General features: G+C 33.8%; 3 protein-coding genes across 3 annotated transcripts in view; all 3 read left to right on the top strand.

Moving 5' to 3' along the window:
- Positions 1-6,291: 6,291 nt before the first annotated feature.
- Positions 6,292-6,903, top strand: LOC111376520 (glycine-rich protein DOT1-like). The gene has a single exon (XM_022999480.1). The coding sequence runs from the start codon at positions 6,292-6,294 to the stop codon at positions 6,901-6,903; it is 612 nt and encodes a 203-aa protein (XP_022855248.1).
- Positions 6,904-8,086: 1,183 nt separating this feature from the next.
- LOC111376519 (glycine-rich cell wall structural protein 1-like) lies at positions 8,087-8,542 on the top strand. The gene has a single exon (XM_022999479.1). It carries the CDS (start codon positions 8,087-8,089, stop codon positions 8,540-8,542), a length of 456 nt encoding a protein of 151 aa, XP_022855247.1.
- Positions 8,543-12,815: 4,273 nt separating this feature from the next.
- The window catches only part of LOC111376510 (dihydrolipoyllysine-residue succinyltransferase component of 2-oxoglutarate dehydrogenase complex 1, mitochondrial-like), a 6,459-nt gene continuing 3,791 nt past the window's right edge, over positions 12,816-15,483 (top strand). The window contains exons 1-6 of the mRNA XM_022999473.1: positions 12,816-12,964; positions 13,139-13,213; positions 13,394-13,462; positions 14,132-14,192; positions 14,289-14,316; positions 14,835-14,905. Of these exons, the coding sequence (XP_022855241.1) occupies positions 13,160-13,213; positions 13,394-13,462; positions 14,132-14,192; positions 14,289-14,316; positions 14,835-14,905 (283 nt within the window). The 5' untranslated portion in view covers positions 12,816-12,964; positions 13,139-13,159. The remainder of the gene's footprint in view (positions 12,965-13,138; positions 13,214-13,393; positions 13,463-14,131; positions 14,193-14,288; positions 14,317-14,834; positions 14,906-15,483) is intronic.

The raw sequence follows: 15,483 nt of genomic DNA, 5'->3' as shown, positions 1-15,483 counted from the left end.
GTTCCCATACTTTAAATTTGACTTCAATAGTCCCTTAATTTTGTGTCATGTACTCCATTAGTCCCAAAAATGAATTATGTCAAAAATTACTAATTAATAATTCATTTTCTCAATCTCATTATCAATTACACGTTTTTCAATAAAATAATATCACACAAACATAAAAACTTTTCCTTCTTTTTTAGCTATACATTTTCCAAAAAATTACTATTCATCTCATTATAATATGGAATAAATGGGCGAAACGGGTTGTTTGTTTCCCATTATTTTAAAAATACATTTTTTCTATTTTCTTTTCAATCACACATTTTTCAATAAAATAATATTATACATAAACTCAAAACATTTTTTTTTATCTTTTAATCACATATTCTCCATTAATCCACTATTTCAAAATGCATTATTACAATAAAAAAAAATGAGGCTCAAACAAGCTCAAATGTCAATGTAATATAAGATGAGATGTCACATTATCGATAGGTTTTCCAGGCAGGACGTTTGTAAGTAATTATGGGCAGAAATCATTTTTGGAATAACGAGATCATGGTTTAAAGTTAAGGGACTATTGAATTCCAATTTAAAATTTAAAAGTTATCTTTCGCAAGAAGTTAATAGTTTGGGGACCTTTCAAGCTTTTCTTAACCATTTTAACCAGTATTATTTATGTCAGGAAAATGTGAAATTCTTATATTGTTATATAAAAATTTCATATAATTATTTGTACATTGCTTAGCAACTTCTATTTATTTTTACAATTGAGTGTGTGGCCTCAAATGAATCACTGGTTTCAAACATTTGATTTTAGTGATACCTACTTGTGGGCATTACCTCATTTACTGGCTTTGTAAGTGTAGTAACACGTGTGGGTGTTCAATGTGCAAGTCAGTGTGACATGGTCATAGCACATCTAGTTAATGTTTGTTATCATGAAATTGTATGTACGCAACGAAATTTTTATTCTAAAGTTTGAAGATTTTCATAAATTTTGGATTGAAAGTCATAAGAACTAAAATCTGAAAATATCATAAAGTACAATGGAAAAATTAGTACAAACAACAATGATAACTTCAAAGAGGCCAAAATCTATGAAGATGTGTGTTAGTAAATCTTGAACACGGCATTTTAAAATTTTTAAATGTCATGGACAAAATTTATGACGATGTGTTTCTCTAAATGGTTTTGTTTGAGGGCCACCCAACTCAACTTGTCCCAACATTATCAACATGTGTTTTTAAGAAGGATATATATTACATATAAAAAGAGGGAGGGAAAAACATTTTCACATAGAATATATTCTTTTCAATAATATATATAATCCACAAAATGTGTTCTTAAGAGAAATAATTGGAATTAATTTGTTTAACTCGGTTAAAAATACGAAATTTTCCTTGAACAATTCAAGTATATATATATATTTTTTTTTAACTCTATAAATGATCTGAATAAATTAATAAAAAAACTCAAATATGTCGAGTTGAAACTATATAAATATTATATACCTAATAAAAAAAATAATGACTCTAATACTTCAATATACGTAACAGAGCAATAATTATGAAAGAAATAAAAAAAATATTCCAAAATTCTTAACTTTCATCAATATACATATAATTTAGAAGAGATAATTCAATTAATATGAATGACAACTAAAATGAAAAAAACAAATAGATACCATTTTGTATATATTACGATTATACAGTAATTTCTTTATTTTATTTTATTTTCATAGAAGACTGCATTAATGTAGATAAATTTTTCAAATTTTGAGTTGTTGTCATTTGTTTAGCTCATGTGAATTAAAATCAGATTTTTAATAGATTTTAAAAAAAATTAATGAAATATATGGTTAAAAAGTTCTGGTCCCATAAAATATGTGGTATAAATTAATTGTTAACTTTGACTTAAATTAAAATATATATTTTAGTCCTCACCAAATAGGGCTCAACGTATTATGTTTGTAGCTCTTTTGGATTGCTTGCACATGCTGAATTTACTATCACAGAGAGAATTTTGAAGGTGGGATATATGCATCAAAGTCTTATTAGGCCATGGCTAATCTGATTAATATATCAATGTGGTTTATGACGTGAAAATTTTCGAGAAATCTTTAATTTCGTGCTCAAAAATCAACCAGACCATCACTACAAGAACCAAGCTCGACCCACAACTCTAACCACCTTGGTTGGCACTACGGTTTCCACCCAAGTATGGAGATGAAGATGTTGATTATGCATCCACTAAGATGGAAGAGAAAATAGAAGAAAAGAATGGTGGAATTTCTCAACTCAACCCCAAAGCCAGCTGCCTCCTCTTTCGCATTTTCTCTCCACTCTTGCACAACCCAAATTCAAACTCGAGGGGGAAAACGGCTAAGGCAAGAGTATATAACCCCCAAAGTAGGTCACTCCAATTATGGGCCAAGTCATTATACAAATGGGTCAAGTTCTAATGGGCCAACAATAATCCAGAGCCACTTATAAGTGCATTTTGTGTACTTATTCGGACTACATAATTAGGTTTTGATGTCGTTAAATTATTAATTATTGCCTAACTTGTGTTAATTTTCTTTTATTTTTAGTTAGGGACCCGTTTTGAAGCAATTGGAAAAGAAAATGATCAAGTGGCCATTAAAGAGAAGTTTGTGGACTAAATCTCACGTGATAAAAGTTGGAGGATCAAAATTGAGGAAACAATGGAGAAAAGGACTAACTTGCATTAATTATGATGAAGTGAGGCCTTGGAAGATAAATTGCAATTAATTTGGGCATCAACTTGGACTCCCGTTAAAAACAAAATCAATTGGCCAGCTTAAATTTTACTTGGGCTAAAATTAGTTACAACTTGTAAAACTTCGGGCAATTAAAAAGGAGAAAGGGCTGCAATTGATATATATATACACACACGGACAGAAGACGGAAGGAGGCAGATGGTTGGAATTAATTGTGGCTGCAAGAGTTGATTTTCATTGACACAATTCCCACATAAAGTAGCAGCTTGGAGGGCAAGAATTGGAGTACATTTTCGGTAGTCAAACATAGCCAGCTGTTGGGAGGAATTTGGGAGCTGCAATTCATATATTTATATACACCAACAGAAAACAGCAGAAAAAAAAGAGACAAATCGGCCAGCTTTGTGAGTGATATTGGACGGCGGCTGAAATTGAGTAATTAAGGAGTGCAACCAGCTGCTGGGAAGTGAAACAGAAGTCAGAAATTGGATGTGCAACATACACGTGACTGTAGATGAAGATTAAGCGGGAATCATTAACGTTTGGTTGATTTTTGGTGATATTCTTCCACTTTTCTTTGTTTAATTTTCACATTATATTAGGCTAAATTATTTTGTGCTAGGATTTGTAATGAACCTTATATTATGAACCTTTAATATTGAATTTTTATTTATTTTGACGTTAAAACACGTTTTTAATTATTGAATGATTGGCATGAATTTTATTTTCTCTACAATTATAGGCGCAACAGTTGAATGAGATTTGTGGTTTATTTTACCCTCGAGAGATGGAAAATTAGTTAGACATTATGTTAATTGTCGTAAAGTCCGATAGAGGATAGAAATATACCGTTATGCTTTACGTGATCTTTAAGTATTCATAAATTTTTAATGCATTTTTATATGTTCGCATCCGTCACAGAAATATAGTCGGATCGCATATGAAAATATGTTTTAATTCTACTCGAGAGATATTGTTAAACAAATTAGGAATATTGGTTTTCATAATTGAATCGTGTTGTCAATTTTTTAAAATTCGAATTAAAGGGGATTGATATAAGGGGATTCGGGATCTTAGTACGCATTTCGTTATCATATTTTTATAAAACTTGCATTTAGTTGTAATCATGCATTTAATTTAGTTAATTTAGGCTTTATACTTATAAGTAGGTTATTAAATCATAATTAAGTTAGCGAAAATATCAAGAATTTCTATTGTTTCGGTTAAAGCGAAGATAATTTAAATTTAAACTAATATAATCTCTGTGGAAGGATACTTGGACTCAAAAGGTCTACTTTATTACTTGAACGCGATCTGTGCACTTGCGGTGTAGGATTTTAGCGAACAGCCACTAATCAATAACCCAACTCAATAATACTACTTGGGCTAAATTCATGGGCCATCCTAAAGTGTTCAAAGTTGTTTCCGGGCGAGCTTTCACTTTGGTGTCCATAAAATTCCTGACATCAATTTTTCATTGTCGCCAGGGTATCAAAACCCAACTGTTTACACATGAGAAGATGGAGGTATAAAAGAGCTCCCACATGTCCAATTCAATAAACGGGGAATTCTCTTCATTACATAAACCCTAAATTCGAGGCATAAAGAGTCATTGTGAGTTAGTTTTTACTGTCCTATGCATATACACTTGAAAAGATGAGTTCAATTAATTTTATTGTTATTGTTCCTATTCTTGTAGAGTTGTAGGGGTTTCTTGTATGCACAGCTACTGCCAGGAAGCTGTGCATACAAGAAACTCCTTCTGCTTATCCTCGTACTCCCACTGTCGAAAACAAAAGTACTTTTTTTCTTCAAATAAATACTTGGGTTTAATTTGTATAACTCAGTAAAATTTATTGAATAAAAGTGGAGTTCAATTTCTTCTTCTTTACATTTTTTTTACTGAACTGAAGTGCCCTAATACTTTTTGACTGGAAACAACTAATTATGTACTCTTTTAGGGAAATCAATATGCGATTTCTTAACCTGAAGAATGAAAGAAAAATTCTCAAATTTCTCACTTGGGAGCAACTCTAGTCAAATGTTCACATTTAAAACATCCTATGACACAAACAGATATACAAAGAATTAAGCAAAAGTAGTACCATGTCCTAAAATTAGCTAATTACAGCTCCTTCTTCTTTTCCTCTCATTATTCCATGCTAAGAACACTGCATTGGCAGATGAATAATTTATTAGGAACGGTCATTTTTGTTGAAAAATAATAGCAAATAATAGTGTTACCGTAATTTATATTTGGACAGAGTAACGACGTTTGGATGGTTTTGAACGGTCGAGACAAGAGTTCGACTCTTTCTTCTTAAAACGATAATGCCCTGCACTGGTACTAACGGTATTGCAGCACTCGTTTCCCAAAATACAACGACCTCGTCTTGTAATAGTAGTACTCCAAATTACAAGATCCGACGAACCCGTAATGTTTAGATCTCTCCACACACACTGGATGAGTGAAATGCATGAAAAGTAATTTTCGAGAACTGAATTATAAAAACAGAAATTATGCAGGGACAAAGGGATAATTTCGGGAGAGTAGAAAATCAATTCTGATTTTTAGAATGAATAAAAATCGGGGTATGGGGGCCTATTTATAGATGTTGAAAGGTTGTGTCCCAACAGACACAACTGTCGAAAAGTTGTGTCCAAAAGACACAAACTGTTTGGACAGTCAACCGCCACTTGGACAGTCAACCACCACAATCTGCTAAATTCTAGAAGCACCGTACCACGTGTCACACACAGAAAATTCGGGGAAGAAAAAATAACACAAAATATATTATTATTATAATAATAAAATAATATAATTAAATGTTATTTTACCAAAAAATATATATCAGCTTGGCCCAAGCCCAAGACCCATGACCGTGCCGAGCCGAGCCGACCGATCGGACGGACGGCAACGGCGGCGCGCGCGTGTGAGCTTTGGCTTAATCTACTAGCATGTATGTTCTCTCCCCCTCAAAGACTATTGGTACCCCTTGGGGCCCAAACCCAAGTCCCAAACTTGAGTTATATAAGGTGGTTTATATTCTTCTAGTTTTCCTATGTGGAATTGGTATTTTCCAATTTCCCACCTATTTTATTTCAACATCAAGTAGGCATCTTTTGACTTTAATTTCTCGTTCATCCTAAATTGGTTTTGAGAAAATAAATATATCATATTAATCTACTCATGGAGTAGAACACATTCGGCCAAAGAAATCTTATTTCCGATTAACGGGACCCACTAAATTAATTGGTCAAACCAACTAATTAGAACCAAATTTTCCAACAATTTTCTCATTAATTGAATGTATTTCTTCTGTAAAATGATAACCAATTTTGGAGAGGTAATACTGATGAAGGGTTTCCATTTCTAAACAGATTAAACAGTTGGGTAGATTAGTTAATTACGATTTCTAAGTGGTTTACAGATGAGAAAATATGAGGTTATTTAAGAACTCCTAACTGCCCATTTCATTAAACAGGGAATTCTTCTCATTATATAAACCCTATTTGGTGTCTTAGAGTCTCATAGTTTTTATTGCAATACATATACTTGAAAAATGAGTTTGAATAAGTTTATTCTCGTTGTTCTTCTTGGTATTCTTGTTTGCACTGCCACTGCAAGGAAGCTTGCTGGTATAGAGGGTTCTTTTAATGATGAAAAACACTTATCTCGCCACCATTGGGGACATGGTGGATTAGGAGATCCTGGAGTCGGATATGGTGGACCTGGAGGTGGAGATGGTGGAGCATCTGGTGGTGGGTTTGGTGGAGCAGTTCGTGGTGGATTTGGCGGAGGACCTGGAGAAGGTGGGTTCGGTGGAGCACCTGGTGGTGGGTTTGGTGGAGGACCTGGTGGGGGATATGGTGGAGGACCTGGTGGCGGCTTTGGCGGAGGACCTGGTGGTGGCTTTGGTGGACCTAGTGTAGGATTTTGTGGAGGACCTGGAGGTGGATTTGGTGGAGGACCTGGAGGCGGATATGGCGGAGGACCTGGTGGCGGATATGGCGTAGGACCTGGTGATGGATATGGTGGAGGACCTGGAAGCAGAGACAGATATGGTGGAGGGCCTGGAGGTGGATATGTTGGAGGAAATGGGGATGGAGATGGGGGACCTAGAGGCGGAGACGGTGACAAACCTGGTAGTGGATTTCATGGAAAAAAGATTTAGTTATGTTTACTCAATGCTAAATAATATTGTCATTTAAGTTGATGGAATCAGTTGTATCAATGTGAGTTATCACTTATTACAGTTAGATTTATACTGGAGGCAGTAGTTCTTCAGATAAATTAATTAAGCTGAATGTTCAATGTTACTATCAGTTTCTCTTTTTCCTAAATTAAAAAAATCCCGTTTTTCTCTTCTTTGTTGAAGAAATTTATAATTTATAGTAAATTAATACTACATAGAAAAAAAATTATAAAATCTAAATTATGGTTTGCCAATTGTATTATTTATTTATTCAAACATTAGAACCATCAAGGGTCATAGACTAGTTCCCAGGTTTCGAATGCATACAAATTAATGTCTGTGTAAATAAAATGTAGCTCTTAAACATAGTACCATAATCGTGCATGCGTGATACATTGAGTTAATAAGTATTTCATTGGCTCCTCGTAATTGTCAATATATATGTATATGTGTGTGTATATATATATACACATGAAAGTTTGGTCATCCTCTCGATTAATTTCAAGCCCTGTTACTCACATCTTGCAAAGAATGATCTAACTGGATCTCCTTCACTGTACTGGGTTAGAATGTTCACTAATCACTAGCTTGTTCCATATGTTCATCTTACTAAACTCGTTAGGATCATTTTCCATGTTTATCGAACCAGTAGCTCTTGCACAATTTTAATTCTAAAGATGATGATTTACAAGAACCCGAAAGTATTCCGTACCCTTCCACAAAAAATTTCAATTGTTAGCTTACCCCAAAAGTATATATAGCCCCGTTTGGTGTAGCTAAAAATTAGCTTTTTTAGTAGATTTTGATAAAAATTAATGAAATGTGTTGTTATAAAATTATGGGTCCTACGAAATGTATGGTTAAAATTAATTGTTGATCTTAATTTAGATTTTATCAACTTTTTTGGCTAAACCATACATGGTCTAAGAAATAAGGTGTCGAGTTAGTATGGAGTTCCTCTTTTTCATATAATACAGTTGGGGAAATTGCCATTTCCAACGTACATGATTTTTAGATGCTTGTATGAAACTCATGTCTTCATTAAAAAGCATACAATTTTGCTTGAGAAACCAGGACTCTGGGTTGTGAGTGTACCTCTATATAATCCCCTATAGCCTTATTTTCGTTTCCATGCAAAAAATAACTCCAGTATTGGTCCAAAATGTCTCCTAAGTTTCTCATTTTCGTATTTCTGTATGCTCTTTATACTGCTGATGCTAGAGGTTTGTCATTCGAAACAGGTCGTCCAACCGATCTTGGTGACGATGGAGACGATGATGGTGGGGCATTCGATGGCAATGGCTCTGGCAACAAAGGGGGCGCTGACATTGGTGCTGGTGCTGGTGCTGGAGGAGGGGGTGGTTTTGGTGGCGGAATTGACATTGGTATTGGCCGTGGATTCGATATAGGTGGAGGCTTTGGTGGTGGTGCAGGTGGTGGAATAGGTGGAAGGTTAGGTATTGGAGGTGGGCCGGGAGGTGGATTGCAATTTGGTGGAGGTGGAGGAGGAGGAGGAGGTGGTGGTGGTGCTTCTGCAGGCAATATTGGCTTAGGAGGTGTCAGTGGGCCTAGTGGAGGATTTGGTGGCGGAGGTGGTGGCAGTGGAGGAGCTCCTTAAAGATGCGTGTTCACCTCAGTTTGTGTTTTAGTTAATTAGGACTAAATAAGCGTAATGTATGGAAATATTCCTGATCGGATTAAGAATGTTTGTAGTGAAATGCATGTCATGTCTTTTAATGTTAAATTCGAGTTGATTTTATGCCCTTCCAATTTATAGGAAAAATAGGGTCTTTTTTTTTTTTTTTCCCCTGAGTTTCAATATAATTAGTATATTTAATTCTGTATAGTTTTCACAAACTACTTTTTACCAATATATACATCATCAGTAAGTTCAAGCATAAACAATTTTATTCATAATAAGACGAGCAGCAGCGTAAAATTTGATGCCTTAACAGGCTTAATGACCAACCATTATAAGTAGAAACGTAAGCAAAATTTTGAAGCCGTTCAACATAATTGAGAAAAGGGAAAATTTCATATTTAACAGATTAAGCCCTAGCTTGAGTACCATTTTTTCAAAACTCATTTTCAATCAAGAAAGTATGACCAATTTCAAAAATAAGAAAAAAGGTTTATTATTTCAAAAATCAGATTTTAATTGAATTTTATTTATAAAATATTTAATTAAAAATACATCATGGTTACAATTATGTGCTACTAGGTTACAACTTATTACCAGTCACATATTATCAAATTAATTGGTCACAAATTATTTTTTGGATACAAATGAAAAAAATTATAGGTTTAAATTTATTTATCAATCACAAATTTTATAGGTCACAAATTATTTCTTAATCACAAATTATTAAATTAAGTGGTCACAATTTACCAAATTCTAGTTAAAAATTTAGTCATAATCACACATTCTTCTAGATCACATATTATTTATTGGTCACAAATTAACAACTTATTGTTACAACATCCAAATAATTGGTCACAAACACCCATCCCACCTTACCATACCATGAACACCATCACCTCTAGAACCACTACCACGTTGCCAGCAACACCATAGCACCCGCAAAACCACCACACCACCACCGCACGACGCACAACCACACCAATAGACCATCGCACCCACATTACACCACTGTCACACTACATAAAAAACCATCAGCCACCCCAACCCATAACTCCATTGCCCATGGAACAGGTCACAACACCCCATCCCACCTTACCATACCATGAGCACCATCACCTCTAGAACCACTACAACGTTGCCAGCTACACCATAGCACCCCCAAAACCGCCACACCACCACTGCACGACGCACAACCACACAAATAGCACACCACACCAACAGACCATCGCACCCACATTACACCACTTTCACACTACATAAAAAACCATCAGCCACCCCAACCCATAACTCCATTGCCCATGGAACAAATCAAAATCATAAATTAATAAAAAAAAATCTGCAACGAATGAGCAAGGAGGAGCCCCATCGTTGAATGAGCAACGAAGGAGAAGCGTCATCCCAGTCATATCAACATCACATCCCTATCGCAATCGAGTGACCATGCATCCTGTCACAATCGAGCGACTCTGTATCTTATCACAATCGAGCGACGCCATAAGTGTTTTCCTTACAAGCTATGGTCATAGTCCTTTTTGCATGACGGTGGCGCATAGTGTTGCGCCTTGAAAACGTTAACACAGAATGGAGAAGATGGAGAGCGAAAATTGAGAAAGAGAGTAGTTTAAAATGTCTTAAGATTTGAAATTGCGTGGGTCGCGAAGGACTCTCTTTAACAGAATATATCATTTCTTGCTACCAAGCCTGTAAAGGGGTTGTGGATACTGCTGTATAAACATCCGATGCTTTGGTGGGCGGTGGGTTTGTTGGTTTATTTGATTTTATAATATTACTATTAATATTTAAATTTATATTATCATCTGATTTTTGTATAAAAAGTCTTAAATCTGAATTTTGAAGTAGAAACTTAAAAAAATCTAGTTGAATGTAATTTCCACTTGAAAAAAAAATTTACACTTCAAAGGCAAAATTAGAAACTTTATTTCACTACTTAAAAATTAACTATTTTACATAAATTAATTTTTTTTCTTGACTGGAAAGAGAAAGGGGAAAATCAGGGAAAGGAAAAAAGGAAAGAACAGGAAAAAAAGGGGGAAAAAAAAACTGAGGAGTGGTTGTCAAGCTTCATAGAAGAAATGAGATGGATTAGCATATCCTTGTAGCCGCGATCTAATATGAAATTTGGTTTTTATTTTATAATCAGACGACGATAATAATTGAGGAAGTTCGATCCGCACCGGTGATAGAGTGTGCCGGCAGCAAAAATAAAAGATGTAGAACAATTATTTGTGTGTAATTTTTATTGGAGTGGTGAGGGAAATTTAAGAGGTTTAAAAGTGTAGTTAAAACAAAGTAGGGTAACTCTAATCAATGTTTAGTTTTAAATGGGTATAATTATGATAGAATGTAAATGGAGTATATTTGAACTTTTTACAGAGAAGTAGGTGTACAGTGTAATTTTCACTTAATTGAATAGCTTATTTTTCTTATTGGAATAGTGAGCCTACTTTCTTCAAATACAAATAACACTAACACTAAGCCCCTGTTTGAGCTCCATAATAATTAAATTTTTGAGAAGAAAATATTTTATAATAGTGATTTCTTAAAGAATGTGTGGCTAAAAAGAAGAAATTTTTTTAATATAAATGTAAAATTATTTTATTGAAGAACGTGTGTTAAAAAGAAAAGAAAAAAAATATTTAATCAAATTAATGGAGCTCAAACAAGGGCTAAGCCTCAATAAACGAAATAAAATTGGGGAAATTAGGTCCCTTGCCCTCAAAAAATAAAAAAATTAGAAAGATAGTTTAAAAACTAATTGAAGTCATTAACCCCGTAAATTATACGATCAAAACCTCAAAAATCTTTAACCTTAGACACGGAGAAGTGGACAACTGAGGAATACAAATGGTGAGGAGAAGCAATTGAAAGGTGCTGGGACCGGAATAAGCCAAACTCTTCTTGAAATACTACTATGGCCACACTCCAAACAACCTCTAAGATTGTGTGAGAAAATGAGTTCGCTAATTAGTGATTCCATTAGGGGTTCATATCGGATTATTAACGAGATTCATCGTCTTGTACCGCTGATGGGTGGAAAGATGATTGATTCCAATAAAAGATTCAATTCCAAAGGCATCAAACAAGAGTCAATCTATCGAAATTATGAGTTACGATTTTGGTATAAGAGAATTGGAATCAAAATTTCCAATTTGATTATCAATTCCATGTTTGCTGCTATGTTTTATGCTGGTGATTATTAGGTGTTTAATGATTATCCAGATTTATGCTATATGTTTGCCTTGTTATTATTCCAGTTTGGTAGATATAAATACAAGTTTGCAAATTAATTCATTTTCCCTTGGTTGCTTAAGCTTATCTTTTTGAAACAATCTTGATTTAGGTAACTGGGGGAAGAAGATGCGAGGATTTGTTGACAATGTGTTAAGGGAAATCATGTTTTGATCCTTGTATATCATTTTACGAAGTCTTAGTTGAAATCGAAGGTTGGTGTCTGATGTAATGTTTTTGTCATTTTTTTGAGTGCTTATTACTTTTTTTTTTTTTTTGAATTTCTGTAACTATTTACATTTTTTGAATTTTTGTAACTATTTTTAGTATTTGTGGTTCTTTTTTTTTCTTTTTTTTTTTTTTCCAATTTTGTCACTTTTTTTCTGTCACCTTGTGTCGCTTTTTTTAATTTGTCACTTTTTTTGCATTTGTCATTTTTATATCGTATCACTTTTTTTAAATATATGTAGCTTTTTTAATTTGTGTCACTTTTTTTTTTTATTTCTATCATTTTTTTAGTATTTGTCACATTTTTTTAACTTATGCCCCCTTCAAGATGGATTACCTTTCTTCTTTCTTTGATTGCGCAGGAGCGGTGTCCGGGTTTCTTAGTGTTTATCAAATTTTTTCAATCACCTTCTTGATTTTTATTAATTTTTTTTAGTGACAAACGTCACTTTTTAATAAAAAAAGTGATAACGTCATGTTTGAAAAAGTGATACTTAACTTCTAAAAGTGACATCATGTCACTTCAATTTCTATATAAAAAAAGTCACTTTTTCATATTATATAGTATTTTTTACTTTTAAAAATCTTTTTATATGATTTTTCGAAAGATCCTTAATTTCAAGGATATTTTTGTAAGTTGACAAACAAAATTTAACCGGTCCAGCCCATTTAAATGAAACCCTGACCACTCTTGCTTACAATTCAGCCCGTTAAAAGCCCACATTCTTAGAATTTTGAATTCCATTTTTCTCCCTCTGATTCCTTATTTTTACATTTCCTTCTCTGAAGTCACACAAAAAAGGGGAAAAAAATTGTAAATTAATAAATAGGAAGCTACAAGATCTTCGCTGGCGGCTCTCTTACGTTTTCGATCAGCCACCGTCAAACCCTGCCTTTCTCTCTCTATTCATTCAATCCGAGGTCAGTTCTTGGTGTAATTCTCCTCAAGATCTGTTTTAGTGCCATTCTTCATTTTCCATTGTGCACATATCAGATATTTGCATATTTGTGTTGAGTATTTCTTCTTCCAATTATTTCATTGATTATTATTATTATTATTATTATTATTATTATTTTTTGTTCTTGTTTTTGCAGAGATAAGCCATTAAAAGCAAGATGTTGGGTGTTTTAAGACGCAAAGCTGCTTGTGGCGCCTACTCCTCTGTTTCGGTATTTTGCCAGTGTTTTTTGACATACTTGTATGTTTATATAAATAATTTGGTACGCACGCACGTATGTCTGTATGTATGTATTCATGTGTGTACGGCTTCTGTATATGTGATTGTGCGTAAGATATGGACATAAACTTTGACATACATGCATGAAAACTGAATTATGCACTTGGAACAGGTTTTAGGAAAATCACTACATAAGATTAGGCCTGCTACGCCGAGAGTCTGCTCTTCTCTGCCAGAAGAGGTAAAATGGCTCTTTCTTTCTTTCTTTTGAAGACATCTTTGTGAGCGTTGCTACAATTGGTCATTGCTGAACATTAATAATCATAACTGGCTTAAAGACTTAAAGATTGAAATATATAGTTTCATATTCTTGAACGTGTTTCAGACTACTGGAACTAATTACTACTGAACAACTTTCGAGTTTAGACTTTGAAATTTTCTCTTAGAGTCCTGACAAGCTATTTAAAGCTTTTAGAATGGGTATGAAACTCTAGAAAGATAAAAAAAAATTGAAAGTTGAAAAGTTGTTATTACATGTAGTTGATAATTTGAGTTGCTAAACATTATCATCATGTCAATATTTATTTGAGTGGGTTCAGCCGGGAAAGTGTCATAGTTGCCCAGTCCCTCTAATAGATTATAGATATAATTACACTGGCCCAATAACTTGTTAATATTTTCTTCTATTAAAAGCTATGGAGGTCGTTTAATATCTGTTTAGAAAATTACACTTGTGTTGCCAAAATTTACTGCGTCGTAATGCTGGGTTTGGATACAAATGTAGTATTTCATGAAGAATTATCCAACAAATCTTTTGCAGATCCTAGCTTAGGTGGTTGCGCTAACAGTCAACACAATTGTTTCTAACTCACTTACATCATCATAGCTTATATTTTGAGTATGTGAACAGATTATACATCATCCACGTGGATTTGATCATGCTCGAACTTTCTTTCACCTTCTTTTGACCGGTATGGTTTTCTTGTTGTGGACGTGATTAAAACTAATCTATGCACGTGCTTGCATTAATATGGAGATTGATCTTCAAAATTTTCATCGTGTTCCAGGTTGCTCAACGAATTTAAATCCAACAAGGTTAGTTATTCAATACTCACCTATTATTGTTTTGCATGTAAGTATTGCGTTGTTGACATAGTCTTCAATGTGAATAATGAAAATGAAGTCTAAGGCTAGCTTCAGAAAATTTCCAAATTATAAAAGGAGCTAGAATGACAGCAGAATAAGACTTGGGTTGAGTTGATCAGTATGTTTCTTTTTGTAGATGCACTTTGCAACCCGATCAGAACCAATTCCACAGCACCCTACCCCCATTCTGCTGAAGCCTCCTTGGTATAATTCTATAATGGATGTTGTAAAAGGTTCCTCTTTTGGATAGGATTGGATTTTATTCTGAACACATCCTTTGACATGCATTCCTCTGCTATTTTCTTCTTATTGATATCCTTTTATTGGATGTTAATACTTTGGATCTGTTTGACCTTAAAAAGATGAAAAAAACCAGTGTCTAATCAAAATAGCTGTTTTATAAAAAGGGTTATTGGTAAAGAAAAAAAATGTCCGTCAATAAATTTTACTCTTTGCATTATATGCAGGGGAGTTGTAGCCAATCTTCCACGAGATATTAACAAGCAGTTATGGAGCAAGTCATTCTCTTCCAACAGTGGTATGCACTTGAATGCTAAATTGCATTTTTTTTCCTTACCAGCTGAACATTGCACTAAAACATTCTTCCACCATTAGATATGTTGTTTGATCTTCATGTTTTCGTGTTTTGGGGGGAAATGTCGATCTTCACCTTTATGATTTCCATCAACACATTATATATTTGTCTTTCTTCTTCTAAAGATAGCAAAAGTGATTCGGGCTGTCTTAAGGAGAACCAGTTATTATAGTCGTCAAATAAAAACTTAGTACGACAGAGAAAATCTTAGTAGTATTCACAGTACTGGATTAAATTAAACAAATTGTTGTCTTTCTCTTTGTTAATTTGTTTCGTCTATTTGCCATTATTTTTTATTTTTATTTTTTGCGTAAAACTATGAAGCCAACCTAGAAATTAGAACGGCCTTTGAATTTTGTTTTACTATGAGATTTGCAAAGCGATTTGGGTGTTCTGTGGTATCAATGCTATTATCTACTAGATCTGATGGAGGTAATAATGTTGATCCGATTTATGGGTGCTTTATGAAATTGTGGCAAGTATATTGTAGTTTTTTATTTCAAGGACTTGCACTGCTTAAA

This window comes from Olea europaea, unplaced genomic scaffold (assembly GCF_002742605.1).
Source record: "Olea europaea var. sylvestris unplaced genomic scaffold, O_europaea_v1 scaffold1511, whole genome shotgun sequence".
NCBI lineage: Eukaryota > Viridiplantae > Streptophyta > Magnoliopsida > Lamiales > Oleaceae > Olea > Olea europaea.
Note: the sequence above shows the minus strand (reverse complement) of the source record. Positions and strands in the feature narration are given on the sequence as shown.